This window comes from Ammodytes marinus, assembly GCF_949987685.1.
Source record: "Ammodytes marinus genome assembly, chromosome: 9".
Lineage (NCBI taxonomy): Eukaryota > Metazoa > Chordata > Actinopteri > Uranoscopiformes > Ammodytidae > Ammodytes > Ammodytes marinus.
In genome coordinates, this window is record NC_137213.1 from 6156371 (window position 1) to 6177758 (window position 21388).

At 40.7% G+C, this 21388-nt stretch overlaps 1 protein-coding gene across 1 annotated transcript in view; it reads right to left on the reverse strand.

Moving 5' to 3' along the window:
• Nucleotides 1–21388, reverse strand: part of astn1 (astrotactin 1) — a gene marked incomplete at its 5' end in the record, with an annotated part of 480467 nt that overhangs the window by 329733 nt on the left and 129346 nt on the right. Inside the window, 2 exons of the mRNA XM_080034245.1 lie at nucleotides 380–529; nucleotides 2425–2574. Coding sequence (XP_079890371.1) covers nucleotides 380–529; nucleotides 2425–2574 — 300 coding nt within the window. The remainder of the gene's footprint in view (nucleotides 1–379; nucleotides 530–2424; nucleotides 2575–21388) is intronic.

Consider the following 21388-nt stretch of genomic DNA (forward strand, 5'->3'; position numbering starts at 1 on the left):
TTACAAGACACTTGACACAATCTCATTCAGAAACCCTTAAGTTCAGAAAGTGAAGTGTATTTATCTTAACTAGCTAACTACTTCCTTTACTACACTGCCTGCATTGCCTACTCATAAGCCACAGGAAAATATGATGGGAGGTTGGCAAGAATAAGATGGCACTGTGGTCTGAAATTGTTGGGAAATACAGTAGGCCTGTATAGTTACAGCTAAGAAGAATTCATAAATGTTTCGACCTCCTGAACTCTTATTTTTTAACCTATTAAGGGGGAGCGGGTTGTCTTTCATATTGTTTTAAGGGGGGACACATTTACTTCTTAGTATGTAAGGGGGCACATTCTTTCAAAATTGACACATATGGCCGAGTGTAAAGCCTTACCGTCAGCGATGAGGTGCTCCGGCACATGAAGGATCACGCGGACTGCGATGTTGCAGGAGAGGTGAGAGGAGTAGACCAGGCCGATCACGCAGCTGATGACGCTGATCAGAGTCAGTGTGGTCTTATTGATGGGGCTCCGCGGGGAACCGACTGCTGGACACAAGCACACAGTGGGGAGGGGAGCGCAGGGAGGGGTGGGAACAACAAACAGTGGAGATGTGTGAAGAAGTGGTCCGCTTTGTATTCCCCCACAACCCCCTTCATACCGTCAACAAATACATGCACACAGTGACTTAAACATACAGGTGCACCTCAATACATTTGCATATCATTTAAAAGTTCATTCAATACGTTCAGATATTCTAGATTCATCACACAAATGGAAGATGTGTCAGGCTTTTCTTTTGTTTTAAGTTGGATGATTACGGGCTTACAGCTCATGGACTAAAACAAATCCAGTAGCTCAAACTATTAGAATATACACATACAACCAGTCAAAAAGAGGATTTAGTATACAGAAATCGCGACCCTTCTGAGATATGTGTATTCTAGATTTCACTTTGTGTAATGAATTTAGAATATGTGAACGTTTCACATTTTACAAACAGAAAATAAATAAATAAATGGCCTGAGCACCTATGAAAGGGACCTCTGGATCAAAACGCTGAAGCCTTTGGGAGGTTTAGTTTAGATGTAGCTCAGTGGCACAGAAATAAGGTTTACCTTAGAAGGGTATACACATCAACATGTTGTGGGTGATGTAGGGGAAAAATTGACCTTGATACAAATTACTTAGAGGCTGTTTTGCAACCATCTCCCTCTCTGCTAGAGTTATCTCTTTTACTCCAGAGGGCGACATTAGAGAGTGTTAAACGTGTTAAACGTGACCTTGTAGCCATACAAACATGCACACTCACACAAACACACACACAAACATTCACAATGACCTTGAATAAAGCCATCACAGTTTGTTTCGAGTGTTTGTTTTGTTCACTTGCAGCACGGCTCTAGATTACATTATCACTTTTAAATGAGTGTGGCAGACAAAACTTTCTCATTCAAAAGCCACCGGAGGCAATCCTTTAAAGTTCAAACAAAAGCCAAAGTAGAAAGCGGACCGTTCCTATTATGTTTGAAGGTAGGTTGTTAATCAAATAACTAGATGTGTGGCATAATTTCACTTTTTTTTACCATTGTTTTAAACAGTTTTTATTGTATATATTTGGCTGTTAAATAAATAATCCTTGAAGAATTGTGGAGAAACACTTTCATCACGCATCATGAATCATCCTCTCCGGGATCTAGTTAGGGCAGTGTTGCAGATACTTTATTCTATTCTTAAGCTTTGGCCTAAATTAGCCAGAGTTACCAGTGTTGGATTTCTTGTCTGGAGGCTTCACCTCGTCTGTGACACCTGCGCACACGACAGCGGAATAATTGGCTCGGAGGCTCGAAGCAACGGTTTGCAACGCCTTCTGACAGCAGCTATTATTTTGAGGGCATTGTCTCTTTATTTGTTTATTTATTTGTCTCCCTCCCCGCACCCCATCGTTGTACATCAAAGAGGCAGAGACACGGCATTCTGACAAATAAAGCATGCTGCACCAATTGAAATTGACAGCATTTGCACACAATAGACCTCAAAAATAATATGTGTGTTTGACAAATATCAAAATACAGTGTTTTTCATTTCGTAAGATGCTCAGATATTAACATGCTCTGCGCTGAAACCCTCTGATCTCATTGTCCTGTTGGATTTAAACCAACAACATTGTATGCAGACGTATGGAGATCAGCGTTCATGCTCACAACCACATAGTGCACACACGGATGTACGTATAGACACAGCATACTGTATATGCAAATTGTACAAAATCTCCTTTTGGAGTCAAAAGTCGTCATGAGCACACACACAACACTGGTGCAATCCATCAGTTATATGTTCTGTAAAGGTTACTTGTCATGCGTGGTGACGATGGGTGATACCATCAGACGGCGGTATAAACGTTCTTGTGGGTGTGTGTGTGTGTGTGAGTCCTCCTTACCCCCTGAGCCCCACGCGCTGGTAGCGTTACCGTTTCTCATACCTCGACTGCGCCGCCGACTGCGGTTGGGGTCGGTGTAAAAGGCCAGCTGAGGCTCGCTGTCGGCCTCCGTGCCAGAGTCACCGTCCGGGTTCAAGAAGGTTGAACCCGCTGTTGGAGTCACACAATAACAATAACAATAACAAAAACAAAAACAAAAACACCGACAATGAGAAGGAGGATCAAAAGTTCTGGATAATTCAGCCACTTCTGTGTTCAGTGTAGAAACAGATCACAGTGTTAAAATTTCTCCTCAATCAATAATTGAAAATGGAGGCTAATGGAAATCAAAGCCAAGCAGAAAATTAATCCTATCGTACATTTAAGAAAAGCTTTGAAAATGTTTTATTTTACCCATGAGCATACTTGTTAAACATGTTTGACAACTTCTGATGCCAGCTATTTAATTTTCTAGTCCTACAAGATTACATGACCCGGTCCTTGGATGAACTAAGAGAACTACGACTGGCAGACTTCTCCATAGAAATTGGTCATGCTAATGTTTTTTTTCTGAAATCCTTGCAGAAAGGCAATTTCAGTGAATCGTACCTCACACTAAGCCGTTTTATTAAAAACCCGGAAGGTTTGCCTTGTAGAGGGAACCTTTAACAGTGGATATTCAGTAGTCACAGTGGAAGAGAACTGATAAAGAATGGAAAGAAGAAGAAAAAAAGACGGATAAGCAAGTTTGAGCATATTAAATTAAAAAAATAAATATGTATTAGGGGTGGGTGACACATGAAGGAAGAATAATTCATATAATTGGAACTGTACATGTACTGTGGCAAGGACAGCAATGAAAGCCCTACCAACTGAGCTAAGGGCGCCCCGAAAACCCAAAACACTCTTACAGCAGTTCTTGTTGCCTGGGCCGCAATTAATCATGGACAAACAAATAGACAGTGGATTTTATTCCAAATTAATTTCATACTCATTTTCAAATCCAATTATTGTTTCAGACCTAATTGCATTATTTATTTAACTATTTAAATAACAAACTTGGGCATTTCTCTCAGGATAAAAAGTGTTCCTTAATAACCATTTTTCCTTTTCTCAAAGTTAAAGAATTTCTCTGACACAGCTTTGTGTTGGAAACAGTTGGTGGTAGTACTGTGAGTCTGATCTGATATTATGTTCATATTAAAGGGAACATGGGGCTTTGGGGAGGCTGTCGAAGTTAATCCATTCAAAAGAGGACACATGGAAGATGGTGGATGCACATGTAGAAGGTGAGATGAAAAACAGCTAAAAACGTACAACACACATTGGACTGTGTTTTTTTTATCATTGTTAACTTTTTATCATTTAATTCATGCATATAAAGGCAATAATTTTACAATTTTAACATTTCTAATCCACAAGAAAAGAAGAGTGCAGAATTACAAGCTATTTTTTTAATGCAGTTGTTTTTTTCAGAAAGACAATTCCACTCATACCATTTCATCATTATCCATTTTGCATTTTGATGGGATAATAAATGTCCCCCTTTTTCTTCAAAAATTAAGAAATAGCATGAATAAATATTAAATGGAGTCCGACAGGCCTGTCATTTTTAGCTACTATCCAATATTTAAAGGATGCGGGCGGATGTTTACAGAAGGTACAAGACTGTTGTGCTTTTTATACATTACATCCATAATATTTTTCCAGCTGAGTGTGTTTTGGCAGAGGCATTAGCTATATTTAGAGGGCATGTATCGAAGCTTGTCTTACAAGTGTTAGCGGATTGCAAATCACAAAGTGAGGGGGAGTGTGGGGAATCCATCAAAGCAGCAGAGATTTGCTGCCTCAGCGGGATATAGGGATATACAGTATCTCACAAAAGTGAGTACACCCCTCACATTTCTTCACATTTTTCTTTATATCTTTCCATGGGACAACAATGAATAAATTACACTTTAATTCAATGTAAAGTAGTCAGTGTACAGCTTGTATAACAGTGTAAATTAACTGTCCCCTCAAAATAACTCGACACACAGCCATTAATTTCTAAACTGCTGGCAACAAAAGTGAGTACACCCCTTAGAAAAAATTTACAAATTGGGCCCAAAGTGTAAATATTTTGTGTGGCCACCATTATTTTCCAGCACTGCCTTAACCCTCTTGGGCATGTAGTTCACTAGAGCTTCACAGGTTGCAACTGGAACCCTCTTCCACCCATTTATGACGACATCAAGGAGCTGGTGGATATTAAAGACCTTGCGCTCCTCCACCTTCCGTTTGAGGATGCCCCAAAGATGCTCAATAGGGTTTAGGTCTGGAGACATGCTTGGCCAGGTCACAACCTTTACCCTCAGCTTTTTTAGCAAGCCACTGGTCGTCTTGGAGGTGTGTTTGGGGTCGTTATCATGTTGCAATACTGCCCTGCAGCCCAGTTTACGAAGGTTGAGTGCACATGGTCAGCGTCGTACACAGAGGTTGGCTTTGGAAAATAGACGTCTGAGTGCTGCCAGCATTGCTGAAGGGCTTGAAGGGGTGGGGGGTCAACCTGTCAGTGCTCAGACCATACGCCGCACTCTGCATCATACTGGTCTGCATGGCTGTCATCCCAGAAGGAAGCCTATTCTAAAGATGGTGCACAAGAAACCCCACAAAAAGTTTGCTGAAGACAAACAGACTACGGACATGGATTACTGCAACCATGTCCTGTGGTCTGATGAGACCAACATACATTTATTTGGTTCAGATGGTGTTAAGAGTGTGGAGCGGCAACCAGGTGAGGAGTACAAAGACAAGTGTGTCTTGCCTAGAGTCAAGCATGGTGGTTGGAGTGTCATGGTCTGGGGCTGCATGAGTGCTGCCAGCACTGGGGATCTACAGTTCATTGAATTCTAACATGTACTGTGACATACTGAAGCAGAGCATGATCCCCTCCCTTCATAAACTGGGCCGCAGGGCAGTACTGCAACATGATAACGACCCCAAACACCCCTCCGAACGACCACTGGCTTGCTAAAGAAGCTGAGGGTAAAGGTTATGGACTGGCCAAGCATGTCCCCAGACCTAAACCCTATTGAGCATCTTTGGGGCATCCTCAAACGGGAGATGGAGGAGCGCAAGGACTCTAATATCCACCAGCTCCTTGATGTCGTCATGAATGGGTAGAAGAGGGTTCCAGTTGCAACCTGTGAAGCTCTGGTGAACTACATGCCCAAGAGGGTTAAGGTAGTGCTGGAAAATATTGATGGCAAAACAAAATATTGACACTTTGGGCCCGATTTGGACATTTTTTCTTAGGGGTGTACTCACTTTTGTTGCCAGCAGTTTAGACATTAATGGCTGTGTGTCGAGTTATTTTGAGGGGACAGTAAATTTACACTGTTATACAAGCTGTACACTGACTACTTGACATTGTATCAAAGTGTCATTTATTCAGTGTTGTCGCATGGAAAGATATAATGAAATATTTGAAGAAATTTGAGGGGTGTACTCACTTTTGTGAGATACTGTATGTGCACTAAACTAAAATGTATGCTAACGTTGCTCATTGACAAGAGCTTTAAAACTCTCAGACCAAGGCGCAATGTTTGATTAAACTGAAAAAGATGCCTCAGAAAAAAAATGAAAAAAATAACGAAGGAATTGAAACGCTATTGGCAGCAATGTCAATGTGACAAACTGAGAAGGACTCTTTCATGACAGCAGCTTCATCAGCTTTTCATATTGTTGGTTTTTCAAAAACAATAAGCATTGAAGATATGAATGCGTAGTGTAAATGTTGTTGGCAGCCATGACTATCTGACAGCGCACAGATGTTGTTGGCATTGTGGGAAGGCTTTTTGATGACACCATTGTTTCTTCATTTCACACGACTGATTTAATAAGAAAGCAATATTCACTGCACAATTTCCCCCAGGAAATATTTACTGGCAGGGAACAAAAAGAAAATCATGTGGAAGACGATTCAGTGGGCTGTTCAAACTCTGCAGTGGAATGACATGAAGTGAAAGACAAATCTTAATCACCATGCAGTAATTAGGTAAACTGGGCAAATCATACAAACTTACAACGTGTGCCAATAAATACTGCATGACAACAAATGAGTTAAATATCCATTATGAAGGCACATTTTCTTTATGTGTGAGATAAAAACTTCAGGATATATGATGAAATACACTTACAAGGAAGGAGGAAAGATGAAAAACAAAATGATAGAGGATAAATTACTTATTTAACTCAAGACTAAAGCTGTGTTTGTCATCATTTACTTGCAAGTGACAGCGGATGTTTCCGAATCCAAATGCTTGTCTGTTTTCTCTTACAAATTCCAGGTGATGATAGATAAGACAGAAATATCAAAGCTGGCCATGTATTCAATACTAGTTCAACTATTTCAGTCAGGGCCAATATGGTGGACTGCAAAAAAGTAAATAAATAAATAAAACATCCTCAAAAGGTAAGCATATAAACACAACACAATGCAGAGGGTTGAAATATGTTTGACAGGTAATGTACTAGCTGAAATGCAGCCAGAGGCACAGATAAATCACCTGTATATTGTAATAAACTCACTTGCAATGTGTGGATGCACACTATATATTCTTTTTGGATAATTTTAGTGAAAGCTGAGCAGCCCAGCCACTTCATCTTATATGACAATAAGTTGAACTACATAAAATATTTCAACAAAAGCTGCAGTACTGTCTCAAAGGCATAGACTGTACTGTGAACAGGCCTTACCCCTGAACGGTAACACTATATACACATTTCGTTTTGCAGCTGTAGAAAGGACAATGTGTGGGTTTTCAATGAGGAGCTTGGCAAAGTACAGGTAGAAACACACGATACCATGTATTGAGACCACTTAAATACCTACTTCACCGGTGGGAATATGAATGTGTATTGAACTCTGAGATCCTAGGTACCGTACTTTTCGGCCTACAAGCCGCGACTTTTTCCCCGTTTTTCGACCCTGTTATTACACAGCACAGTATTCTGTAGCTACTGGGGATGGGCGTTAGTAATCGAGTACTCGAGTACTCCTCGTTTCAAATGATCTCGATTGGTGGATGAGGAAAATCGTTTTTTGTTTTTTTAGTGTTTGTAGCCTTTAGGCCGGCCGGCGGGCCGCCCCTATTTTAAAATGTTATATACGTGTACAAAACGGCACAAAACGGATATAAAGTTTAACAAAATTAAATATTTTGATCCAAGTTAAATAAACTAAGCGTTGTGTCAAACAGAAACCGCAAATAACTGCCACCTCCGTGCAGCGCAGCCAGTGTGTGGTCTCCACAGCACCGCGGAGCTGAATGCGGTGCTGGAAAACTTGGAAAATCACGTAAAGAAGCCAGGCTGACTTCGGGCACATTCGAGCAAACGACATTTAAGATGCCTTTATTATGGAATATAGGATTGAGATTCAAAAGCCGACGGTGTAACGTTCCGTTAACGAGGAATTAGTCGCGGTAATTAGTCACGGACAGGAGTGAGCATTACGCGGGCGGTTGGATATAGCCTACTACTTCTACTGCTTTGGTGAGTTATTTAGCCTATCTATGTGTTTAAATTGTAGGACAATAATTTTATTGTATTTGCTGCCCTTCTTATTTTAAATGTCTATTTTGAATGTTAGCCAACTACAGCCCATGCTTTTTTTCTCTCTCTTTTTTCTCTCTCCACCGCAGACCTACTCGATCGGTTTAAATTGTGGCCCGCTTATTTAATTACTTTCAGTTAGGAAAATGTGTTTTAAACTTGTGGTAAATAAATCCTTAATATCATATGGCAACTGTGACTGTTTGACATAAGCATTGAGCGCTTTATTGCGGTCAACCGTTGTTCTGTAGACAGATGCGTTGCGTCCTAAAAATAGAAAAAAGTTTAACGAGGAATCGATTGATCCTCGAGGAATGCAAGCGATCACACGAGTAGCGAAAACACTTGTGCCCATCCCTAATAGCTACTATTGCACAAAATGGTAACACTTACGTACGTTATGCAAATATGCAACTGGTTTGTTGAAATGTGGGAGCTTCAAGCAGCCATCTCTTTCCCGACAATCCCCTCTGTGCACGAACTCTTACATATGGTAATTAAACATTATAACACCTGCGGCTTATTGTCCAGTGCGGCATATAGTACGGAAAGTACGGTAGTATAAATGTGCATTTTTTTTTAAATCGATTCATCCTAGCCTGAGAAAAGGCAGAAAGAGTGTTTTATGGTATCACTGTCTAACCCTACATTTTACAGATGTTTCATCACTTCTGTAAAAATGTAGGCTTATGATTCACAGGACAGCTGGGCCAAGGGAAGACTGAGGAAAGACTGAGGGAAGAAAAACCTCATTCGATTTTATATTGATAGAACGCCAGTTCCGTATGGGTTAAGTACTCCTTTAAGTCTAAGTTCGACAAAAATTAATTATACTGTATAATCTGCGAACCTTGTACACTTATGTTATTCTATGTCCCTCCTCTCCCTCTGCCTTGTTATTGCTGCTGTTCTTGCATCATTGCTTTGCTAAGCCCTACATCGCTGCCTGCTTTTTAGCCCCAGCACCCAACCCAGCATCCACCCTATAGGCTCCAGGGGAAAGATATGTAATCATCCCTCCTCCATATTACATTTAAATATATATAAATGTAAGGAGTGATGAGGCCAGAGCTTAGATGCCAAGCTCTAAATATGTTTTGATCAATAAAACATAAAACATAAAACAACACAACGTGAGTTGCCTGATTGAACTGCATTAAAATTTCAGAGCGGCAAACGTGGACCACCCAGTATTACGAAACTGTCACATCCAGACAGGATTGATGACCAGAGCTCACAAACTTATAAAAACAGGGACAGTTTTGTGGTGTCCATAGCCAAACAAAACACAGGTAATGATTGTTCACTTCATTTAAGTAGGTGCCTTAAATCCTGCTGAAGAAATCAAAATCCATGCCGGAGCATTCCTAATTATCTTTAATCAAAAGAGTCCCTTGATGAAGCCCAATAGTGAGACTTAATGTAGAGCTGTAGCCATAATTAAGTAAACATTTAAGGTTAACCCTTTTGTTTGGACCCCATGATTGCTGTTTGTGCCAGTGTAACTGATTATTCCATTAATGTTTCTTTTTTAAGAATTGATTTACTTGTTCAAATCAAGAACTCGTCAAAAGATACTGGAAAAAAAAGAGATTGCTTATTTTGTCCAACCACTAGTCGAAAAAGGAACTCTGTACGCTTTCCATTTTACGTAAAGCATAAAAAGCAGAGATTGCCACCATGCGGTTGACATTTTTGTTTACTAGTCAAATGTCTCCACAGCTATTTGGATGGAAAACATGAACTTATCCAGTGAAAATTTTCTCTATCTAATACAAATGTAGGCCTATCGAGGCTTGGCCGACAATCGTGGTTCCCAGATATTGAATTATAAACGATGTATCTTATCGTTTGACTTTTTATCCAGCACTGTTTAGAGTTCAGAATATAGTCTGGTCAATTTATGGTTTGGTTTATGACCAAATATCTGGAAAACCAACAACCCAATTAATAGCCACTTACTTCATGATTAGCCATGTCTGCAGAGGTTAGAAAGGGCTTAGGGTTTGAACTAAACGTTTCCACTCTCTCTGTAACGGTCGACTTCCGGTGTGGTTTTTCAGGACAACTATAAAAACTTTTCTAAATGCTCAGACAGCAAATCGTACAAGCTAGTTTTGTGTGAGCATTACCTCACCCTCAGCTGCCTGTGCTTTGAAATTACTTCATTGATTATCGCAGGTGCTGTTGATACATTTATTGCCAATCAATTCTTAATTTCAGCACTAATGAAAATATAACCCGGCGAGCTTAGAATCCCAAAACAGTTATTGCTGATCGATAGCACTGACTTGCCCATGCCAACTCTTATATCAAAGCCACTATGCATAGAATTATGACATCATCTTAAAGTAGAAATAAATGTTTTGGGGGGCGCCTTTAGCTCAGTTGGTAAGGCGGCCCCCTCCCGGGCCGGGTCCAGCAGCAGACCCGGGTTCGATTCCCACCCGCGGTCGTTCTCTGCATGTCACTCCCCTCTCTGCCCCATTTCACCTCTGTCTCTCTGCACTATCAAATAAAGCATAAAAAAATGCCCAAAAAATATCTTAAAAAAAAAAAAAAAAAAAAATGTTTTTCAGATGGCACGAGTTTCTGTTGAATCAGTACAGACTGTATCATTCTCAGCCAATTCCTTTTAATGTCCCCATGTCATATCTTTAAGACAATGTAAAGATCCGCACAGTGGCTTTAAGCAATTGTTTGTGGTAGTTTCTAATACAATGAGCAATATGTCACATCAACTCTAATGATGAGATCAACCCAAGTTTACCACGTGGGAAATGATTTGTGTTCACCACTACATAACATGAAGCTTTTAAGTGGCTGTCTAAGCTGTAAAGGACAACTTTGAGGGTCCACAAGCCTTCAGAGAGTAGAGAACATTAAAGTAGTGTTGGCTTCCAATGTAATAGTGCTACACTGGAATAACTCAAGTTGGTTTAAAGTGCAAACAGCATGTTTTCTCTCTACGGTGTACCAGATGAAAAGTAGTTTTGGAGGCAGTTAGGGAAACAATTTCCTTGCAGCTTCTAGGGTGAGTTTAAGCTGACCTACCACAGAGACCTGCCGCGGAAATAGCATTTATAGCAGGAGATCAAGAGTCAAAAATTAAATCATGAATAAAAAAAATATATCAAAAGCTGACATAAGTACATCAATTATTGCGGTTTAATACAAAGTTTGAAAAATAAATTAGTGGGAAGTATTCTTGTAAATGCTTTCCTAAAAACAAGTGCATGGTATCACATCACGCAAAGGTTCAACTTGATGCTATAGCTGTAGTTAAGTTTCATCATAGAAGCAGAGATACGTAGATACTATTTCCTTTCCAACATATTTCTACATGGATGGCACTTGAATTAATGACATGCTCATGCCTTGCTTTCACGGGAGAATAAAAGTGTCGGTGTCCCCTAAAGGAATTGATACAAAATACCCACAGCAGGTACAGTATGTTTCAGCCACTGCTATTAAGTGGGAGCCAACTCTGCTCTGAAAACAAGACAGGCCCCTTGAAATATTCACTGGAGGACTCTAACCCCGCAACTCAGCATGGTCAGCAGGCACAAGTACCTCTTTTGCACCAAACAGCTATGTACAGTGCTCCACAACTCCACAACTCTATTGAATGGTGCAAGAGCGGAGCGAGAGAGAGAGGTTAATGTATGAGGCAACATGAATTACAGAACTGAAATCCATCAAACTTGAATCACAGGCAAGCAAGGCAAATCATTTTATATATTTACTTTTCTTAAATAAACAAAAATCCCAAGGGGAACCAATCAGATTGAATTTCCAAAAGTTGCTGTTGCAATGAGGACATCATGTATTTGCTCGCACTTGAAAAATCTCAATTATACCTGACTTTCTCTTTTCAAAAATGAAAGCCAAACTCTATCTAATCCAAAAGCATGAATTTCTGAAATAATGTTCTCTCATCTTCAACTGTGTACATAAAAAATGATCAAGGGGCAATGCTTTGATATGTGATCATCTTTATATTATATACAGTATTTTTATGAACCACAATACCAAAACACAACCATTCATTTGCTGCTAACCCCTTTAATACTGTCTGTTTGTCGTTGCCATCACTAGCTGTTACTTGGTGTGATGGTGCACACAAATTGTACTGTTTTGATTCTAAAAACCCAACAAAGGCCATTTGAGTGAAAATCATATTTTCCATATACTAATAGAGAGGCCATTCAAAACATAACATTAGGCCATGATCCCTAGAAAACTCACATCATAAGTAAAGGGAACTGCAGGGGGGTGCCATATAAAGGCCTACAAATAGATTAGGTTGCCCACATGCAATAATGTTTCCTTAACAATCAAAAAACCAGAGCACTACCCAGGCAGACATCACACAAATGCAATCAAAATGAGAGAAACCAACAAACACTTTGCATAAATTGAAATGTCAGAGCTACTTGTAATGTTAGCCAGTGGACCTTTTTTACAAGCTGGCTCATCTCTCTCTCTCTCTCTCTCTCTCTCTCTCTCTCTCTCTCTCTCTCTCTCTCTCTCTCTCTCTCTCTCTCTCTCTCTCTCTCTCTCTCTCTCTCAAAACAATGCAGAACCAGGAAAATGATATGATACAATCCTTAGGCCTTGGAAAGTTTTTTTTTTTCATTTAAGGCAGCCTTTTTGCACTTATAAGTGTGTGCTTTTTTAGCAAAGTAGGCATTTCTTTCCTAGCAGCAACGGAGACCAATCACAGGGGCAATGAATAACATTAGTTCCACCTGTGTATTCCCCAACAATTCAAAATGTGTGCTCTGGAAAAGGCCCATACAAGTTTGCTATGGAATTAAATATTCACTGTTCCCAGGGATAGTTCAATATGTTTGAAGTGGGGTTGTTTGAGGTACGTATGCCTAGTTTGTCTGTAACCTCATGATCATACCTGCAAACTCGTCGCTTTTCGGCGAAAATCGCCGTTTAGAATCAAAATATATGACCCACGTGAATCGTATAGATCCGAAGAGTTTTTGTTTTTGGGAGGGGGGGGGGGGGGTAGCGGCAGCTGCCAGAGAAGTCAGCCAGCGCTTCCCAGACTGGACTGTGTGGGCGAGTTACCGTAGTGTGAGACAAGGGAATATCGTTATCTTGGCAATAAAACATCTTTGGTAGACGTCATGAGTATTGTCCAATCAGCGTTAAGATCGGGCACAAGCGTCACTGCTGCCGCTGTGTGTTCAGACTTTAGAATTGGCTAAAAGTCTCAATCAAAACCCTTTTGATAATAAAAAATTAGAGGCTTTGATTAAACACTGTCAATGCTTCAGAGGTTAATGTAACAGCCTACTGAAACAGAAACTATACGGAGGGACGCAGCTCACTGTATCTAGTCACGCTGTCCGTTTGCCGACATGGCTCTCTGTTAGACTCGAGACATAGGCTGTGTCTTGATTCAGGGGTTGCGGTCTTGGAACCGGCCTCGTAGGCTGCATTTGAAGACCGATTGCGTCATAGCGGCGCGCAAAGGCTGTCCCATTTGCAAGGCTCCTTGCAAGGCTCCTCATATGCGGTCGTGAAATGCAGCCTTCGTTTCACGGTTTTGAAGCAGTTTTGAAGGCTGCATCAGATGTATCCTTCGTGGCCCAACATATCCCAAGATTCATTGCGTTTTTTTCAGAGATTGCATAAAATAAAATAAAAAATAACAAAACAGCAACGTGTTGCTCAATCTTCTTAACTTTTATCTTCCTTTCTTTTTTTCTTGTACTTTTTTTTCTTTTTGTCTGGTAGACAACTTATTTTTCTTTTTTCCTCCGCTGACAGGGCTGTCTCCGTTGGCAGCAATCAGGGTTGCTAGGCAGCACAGGAGCGGCGAGTCGTCACGCAAGGTAACGGCTTGTTACGTAAACCGGAAATGCTCGTAAACGGAGACCTGCGGAGACCGTCTCGTTTAACAAGGCTCGTTGGCCTTAAAACCGGCCTTAAAATCGGCCTTCATAGGCTATAGCCTTCATAGACCGCGAGACTGCGTCCTACCAAGTGCGTGGTCTCTGAATCAAGACACAGCCTGGGTCTCCCGGGTCCCTTTGATTTTCACCGTCACAGCGATCGACTCGCTGCTTTGCTGGGGCGGAGACTTTGTGTGAAGGTGATTTAACATCACGGTCGTAGACGAATGTTATAACTTTATGCTGCATAGTTTGCACTGCACTGTTGACCCACACAGGACTCTTAAGTGAAGCTGACAGTTTAATGAGCGCACATTGCAGAAATGAAGTGTCTGCAGTGCGCTCACAATCAGAGCCGACCGACAGCCCCCCCGCCCCCAATTTATTTTTATTTTTTAGTTTGTGTGTTTGATATTAACATCATATTATTATATCATACAAAAAAAATAATACAATGTTTTGATCTAGATAGCCTAGTTAATAGCCCAATAATTTAATCAGTTCATCTGGGAGGTAATCCACGTTTAACTGATCACGTCACGTTCACGTCCAGTGTGTATTGAGTTTATTTAAAAACATTTGGAAATGGGGCTCAGATGCCCATGCACTGTATAACCTATTTCAGCGCCTCATCTGTGGAAAAAAAGATAGCTGGACAACAGAGTTCTTCTGCTTCATTCCTCTCACTGCATTTAAATGTATTCATTATATTACAGAGAAATATGTCCCATAAAAGAAAAAGAGCACCAAGCCCAACCCAGAGGACCCTGCATAATATTTTATTTTAAATGAACATTTTAATGGAAAATCCAAGAAGCTTCTAATTCATCCGACCCAGTGTCTCCAAATTATTTGTTCACACAAAATTCCTCAGATTTAGCCTCTTAATTTCCCTCTCAAAGTGCACCAGATTCATGCATTTCACTTTAAAAAGTTTAAAAAAAATCTCCCGGGGGGGCATACCCCCGGACCCCCCTAGGAGGGTCAGGATCTCAGCTGGCTATTATTTTCACCCAGCTGGACATTGGAGGCAATAGTGGAGAACTCTGGTTGTGTGAATGATATTTAACAATAGCCAATCGTTTGGACAGCGAAAAACACCCGACCCCCCTAGAAGGGACGGGTGTTTGTCACCTTTTTCACCTCCTATGAGTTTGCAGGTCTGATGATAGTCTGGCTATCCGGATATAGACAATTGGTATTGCGTCATAAAACTCCTCCCCTTCCCTTTCCTCTTCCTTGCTGTAGCCCAGTGCTTCTCAAATGGTGGGGCGCCTTGATTTCCAACTGACCAAACTTTTTTTTAAGTGCTAGCAAGAGCGATGTGTGCTTGTGTATGGTCATATTCGTGCGAAAGGCCGCGATTTGCAGTAAATAAATGTCCACATGTGTCTCCAAGTGTCTCTGTAGGCTATTTAAAAATAAATCAAGCAAGTAGACTAATAACAAACATTTCTGTCCCCTAGGGGGGGCATGACAGAAAATAATTGAGAACCACTGCTGTAGCCTACCGTGTATGCTCCGCTCAGAACTGGAGACAACAGAATGTGCGTGTGTGTGTGTGTGTGTTGGATAATGTTTGATAGTATCCAGTTCATAATGTTGCTGCACACACAAGGGGCGCGTCATTAACGGTGTCCATAGTCGTCACCACATTGCACTATTTTGAAAGGCTGCATTAAGGCTGCCTGGGCTTAGCCGCGCCCAAGGTGATTGTGATTGGTTTAAAGAAATGAAAACAGGCCAGCCCAGTTCTCCCCACAATACTGGAAACGATATAGCGTAGTTCCAGACCTTACTACTACTAGCTGGGGTTTGGTCTGGCTGTGCGAGACTAACCTAATGGAGATGGTGATCAGTGCAGTCTAAATACGGGTTCTTGGGGAGATGTCGCAGTAGCAGAAGTCAGCCTTGTACAGTTTCAGAGGGGGTCAGCAGAAAAAGTTGTTTTCTCCACATATTACGATGCTCCCCCAACAAATAATGATATGTTAATTGTACACTAAATGTAGGATTAAGCCATGGTAAGTCTGAGTCAAACAGCTGATTGGCCATGTGACACGCTGCACTGCACTGGTCTGATTTGGTGAAGTAATACATTGCCGAACTATACGGTTGAAAAAATTTGCAAAAATAAACGGCGGTCTGGCATCAAACTAAAGCAGTCAATAAATGCTGTCCCCCTCTGCAACAGTACAAGGCTGACTTCTGCTACAGCAACTTATCCCCCAAACTCCTTATAGAGTCTGCAATGGACTAACTATGCATAAGTACCTAATACAACCCCACTCCAATAATAATGATCTATCCCTTTAACTCATCACTGCTGAAGGCATTTTAACCATCAGGGGAATTTCGGAGGTGGCCAGTGCTTCTATGGCATGGAGTTTTAACAATCACCATGGCAGCCCCCTCCCTCTAGAACTCCCTACCCATACACTTTCAAGACTGAACCGACCTGGACACATTCTATGATATTCAATTGTCACATGTTTACGGTACATCTGCTTTTATATTCCGATGTTGTTTCACTTGCTTTTATTATATATTAAATCTGAATGTATTTGCTGTTGTTTGTTGTGTGTTGGCTTTATTGCGATACCTGTTTGTAATTAGCATCAGTGTGTGAATGGGGTGAATGCGACATAAGTGTAAAGCACTTTAAGTGGTTAAGTTCGACTAGAAAAGCGCTATTTAGGTACAAGTCCATCTACCATATTCCTAAGAAGCTTCTGACTATTTAGAGCACGGCATGGAACACAGACCATTTAACACATTACATTGAGATTAGTGACCAACACTAAACCAACAACATAAGCTAAGGAACCCAAAGTAGGCGCTGTGCACACAATTACAACATTTGCCATACAACATTGCTTTCTGTACAATCAAAAGTAGAGCCCCACCTTGGCAGACAAAACATATTCAGTATGTTACCAAAGTGAATGTAGCCAACGAACACTTTGCAAAAATGTAGTTACCTCTAACGTTAGCCAGTGGATCCTCCTTGCTACTTGGCTCATCTTTTACCTCTGGCATAAAAACAGAACCAAGACAATCACACAATCTCTAGACCTTGAAAACTTAAATAATAGAAAAAAATCTTTTTTTTTTACACAGCCCTGTTATGCTTCTAAGCCTGTACTTTTTAGCCAAACCATCTTGTCCTCCCTAGCAGCAACGGAAACCGATCACAGGTGTAATGAATAGCATTAGTTCCACCGGTGCCTTCCTCGTCAAGTCAAAATGTGTGCCCCGGAAAAAGGCCTATTCAAGGTTGGACTAAAGCTCCATTCAGACGTGACTTACATAACGTGGCAAGGAATGAAATATTCACTGTGCTCCTCTGTAATTTCACTCATCACATCTGATGGCATTTTAACCATCGGGAAATTATGGACGAACATGAATATGTCAAAGGACAAAAGGCAAAGATACTGTGTGAGGGGAATTTGAGTGGCAATTCCTTCTTCCCAGTCGCAGAGGCAGATCTCAAAACAATGACACCAAGCTTTTACTTGGACTTGCTCTTTAGGTTCCCTTCATTTCTTCTGTCACCATATTGGTTCCCACATAGACCTTTTTGTTTGTTTGTAGGCCTGTGCAAAAACAACATTGATACAGTAATATATTGTGATATTTTGGAGATAAAATTGTGTTGTAGTTGGTCTAACATAACATCCACCTTGTGCAATAATTAAGGCATACATATCTTAATTTATGAAGAACAAATCATACAACCGTGCAGCAACAATAATCGTGAAAAACTGAATATGGCCAGCAGTCCTAAGGCCTCCACCATTCAGTCCATCTGACATCTTCTCTCCCATTTGGCAACTTCTGTACTTTTTAATGGCATAAGAAAGAACTCTGGAGTCCATTAAATGTGCTGACATATGGAGTGAAGACAAGCTCTTGGGCATCTTCAGCAAAAAAAAAAGGATGGAGTCATTACCTTACCCGCCTCCTAAGAACGTGCGCACAGAAGTTCTCCGCAGAGGACAACAATAGCTCTGTCCGAGCATATTTTATGACAAAGATGAAAAGAGTTGACTGGAAAACACCAACAACAGCAACTCAAAAACTGCATGAAGCACATCTAATTGCCTGCTTTAGACCGCATCATTTCTGTGCAGCTGGCTTTGGATAATACTAACCTGTACCTGGCAGCACTAATAATTTAAAAATGTGGTGTATGTGTGTGTGTGTGTGTGTGTGTGTGTGTGTGTGTGTGTGTGTGTGTGTGTGTGTGTGTGTGTGTGTGTGTGTGTGTGTGTGTGTGTGTGTTGTAGTTGAGTGTATTATGAAACAAAAATGTTCTATTTTCATATACCGAACTGATAAAACTGATGCAACAAATATAATGAGTGTGTAGGGATTTATTTATTTTTTATTTATTTCAGGCTTCATGTTCTGCAGTCCTGCAGTCAAAATCAAAATAATTTAACCAGGGAACTTTTTTTCTGCGCTTGAAGCTGTGGTGTCAGTGGGTTGGCTGAACAAAGGAGATCAAAGGTTTGACCAAACTCTCACAGATGCAGTGAGAGAAATGGACACAAAAGAGGGACTTCTCTAGGAATACAATAGAGCTAGAGCCTGGAGATAACTAAGGTTTTCGAGGTTGCTGCTTGGCCGCAAAAGATAGTGGGAGTCCATGAACTAAACCTACACAGATCTCAAAATCAACACCATCTAGCTATTTCAAGATATAATAATAAGGAATTTCAATGTCTACGAAGTGAGGCTACTATTCTCAGACTGTATCCGTCTCGGAGATTTGGTGGAGTGAAATTTTGATATCAACTGCATTTCTAATACAAGGCAGGAGATGAGAGTCAAAGCCTGCCTGTCAGTAACAAACAATACTGGATCTGTCAGACATTGTACATGAACAAATTAATTATTTAATTTCCATGTTGTTTTATCAAAGAGCATCCCATTGTGTTAAGAATGATTAATTATATTAATACCTTGTTAATATAAAATGAACATGAACAAAGTTTGAAAATGATAGTCACATAGTGTCAAACCCTGCTAGTTGCACGTACTGTACTTACCAAGGAATTGGCCACTGTGCAACACTCAACAGATGGGTACCAAAAGGATACAAGAATACCCTCACCCTGGTTTCTATTACTTTCATATATAAAACCTATAACCGTAGCTGCAACAGCATCCCCAACTTGTTTGTCTAAGTTGAATTCTAGTGGTGACTGACAAATATTTGGGGGCCCTTCAGGCCCAGATAAGCTATGGGTAGGGAAAATGGGTTCTGTTAAACCGTGTGTGTTGCTACAGAGGCAAAGGTAAAATAAAATGCAGGAAATAAAGTGTGATACAATCGTTAAGTGTCAAGACTTAAAAGTAGTTCCAAACACAAAACATTAGAGCATTGTGCAATGTTGGCAGCACTCTGTGTAGGACAATGGTGGTTGTCAGTCCCTTTCATAATGCATTAGACTTTTAAGAGAATCACTTGGTTTTTAAGATCTGACACATCTATAAGTAATGTTGTTTGAGATTTTGGAAACTAAAACTGTAGTTTCAGACTGTAGTGAATAAAGCTATCAGAGTTGGATGCTTAAGATACCTAACCATCCATCATATCCTCTTCTTTAAGGATATACAGTACTATAGAAACGTATACTGCCTCTGTGGACAGTGTCCTTTAATACTATGAGTATTAAAAATTATAATGGAATTGCAAAAAGTAGAATTAAGCCATCCACCTTCCCCAGCACAGTAGTTGCATATATTTAAATGGCCAATGCGACACGTTGCCAGATGACATTGCCAGATGCCCCTAAAAAATGTTCCCCCCCAACTCTGTCAAAAAACCTGCTGTGAATGAGGACCTTTTTCGAACGCTTTTATGTAAAGCCTCACAGACTGGCTGGGAAGGTAAAAGAAAAACCCTGTGTTGTATGCAGTGCACTGAAACCATTTTACATATTTTTTTAGTATTCCAGCAAGGCATTCGGAGCTTCCAACAGTGCCTAGGGCAAATTCCATTTAAGCGTTTGGGGGCATTAACTCTTTGTTCTCACCCTGTACTATTGATGAGCTCAGTTTTTCTCAAACCTCTCTTGGTGTACAGATCGTATTTCATGTTTGAGATCTCTCCTTCATCCAACTCAAATGATTAGTTGTTATCAATCAGTTGCATATAAAGTGTATTTCAATCTGATCTGTGTGCTGGGGCAAAGGGGAGATCCAAGCATGCAGGACAAGTGGTCCTCCTGGAGAGGAATGAAAAAACACTGAGGCCGTGTCCGGACTGCCATACTAACGTCCTACTGATACTCATTTTGACTTCAATTTGAGTATGTGACGGTTGGGTATGCGAGTTTGGGTATGCGAGAAATTCCCGGATGAGTACTAACTTCCGGGAAGATTTTGGGTATGAATCGATTGTATACTTTTCCTACTCAACTGCCCCACAATGCACTGGGTCAATTCTACCCGCCCAGGAAAAAAAATATTTATAAAAAAAATATTTTCGAGCAAGTTGCTAGGCAACGACATTGTTTGGGCTCCGCGATCTGACAACTGTACGTGCAGTCATTCATACACTCTTACAATAGATAAGAGATGAAGATAAATACCTAACAACATTAGAGTTACTAAGTGAAATGAGTGATGTGAGTCTGATAGTGGAGAGAGATCAGAACAGATCGCTGTTCCACACATCGGGGCTCGTCCAGCTCAACTCACAGACAGCTGAGTGCTGTCTGATGAGCCGGACAGAGAGCGTCGGAGGGATCCTCTGCCTCAAAACATAATTATAAAACAAGAGGTCTAAAACACAGATGATGAACACAGGACTGTAAAAATCTAGTTCAATATCTAACCTGTAGAGGGCGGTTATACGCTAAACAGCGTCTTAACTGCCTGAATCTTATAAGAAGAAGAAGAAATTCTTCATTGCTTGAGTATACTTCAGCTTAAAACGTTTCAGCGCAACTCGCATACACATTCGATCTTTGAGTAGAGAGTATGCAGTATATAGATGGTGAGTATGTAGGATGTAGGACGCTAGTATGGCAGTCCGGACACGGCCTGAGTTAGCTAGTTAGTTCTCATCGCTGGAAAGCCCTGGTGGCTTCAGGTGTGCACTGAAACAGTCAAGGTCAGACAGGAACAAATAAAAAAGAACTCCCACCAAAAATCTCCCAAGAGTCATGTTAGGGTTTCTACTAGTAATAGTAATTCAAATGGACGATTGTTCGAACAAATACATGGGAGGGATGTGATCAAATAGCAAGGATGAATACCCCGCTGTGTTCCTGTGTTGCAGCTCTAAAATTACAATCCTTCCCGACAGTTGGGGAGGAACTCTGAATTACTATGCTCTACTCTTTTCCTGAGCAAGAAAGTATGTTTATTTATAAAGCATCATCACAGCGACTCACACCAGAGAGTTGTTTTTAATTGGACTGAGATGAAGCATCCGTGCAGCCAAGTGTAGAGAA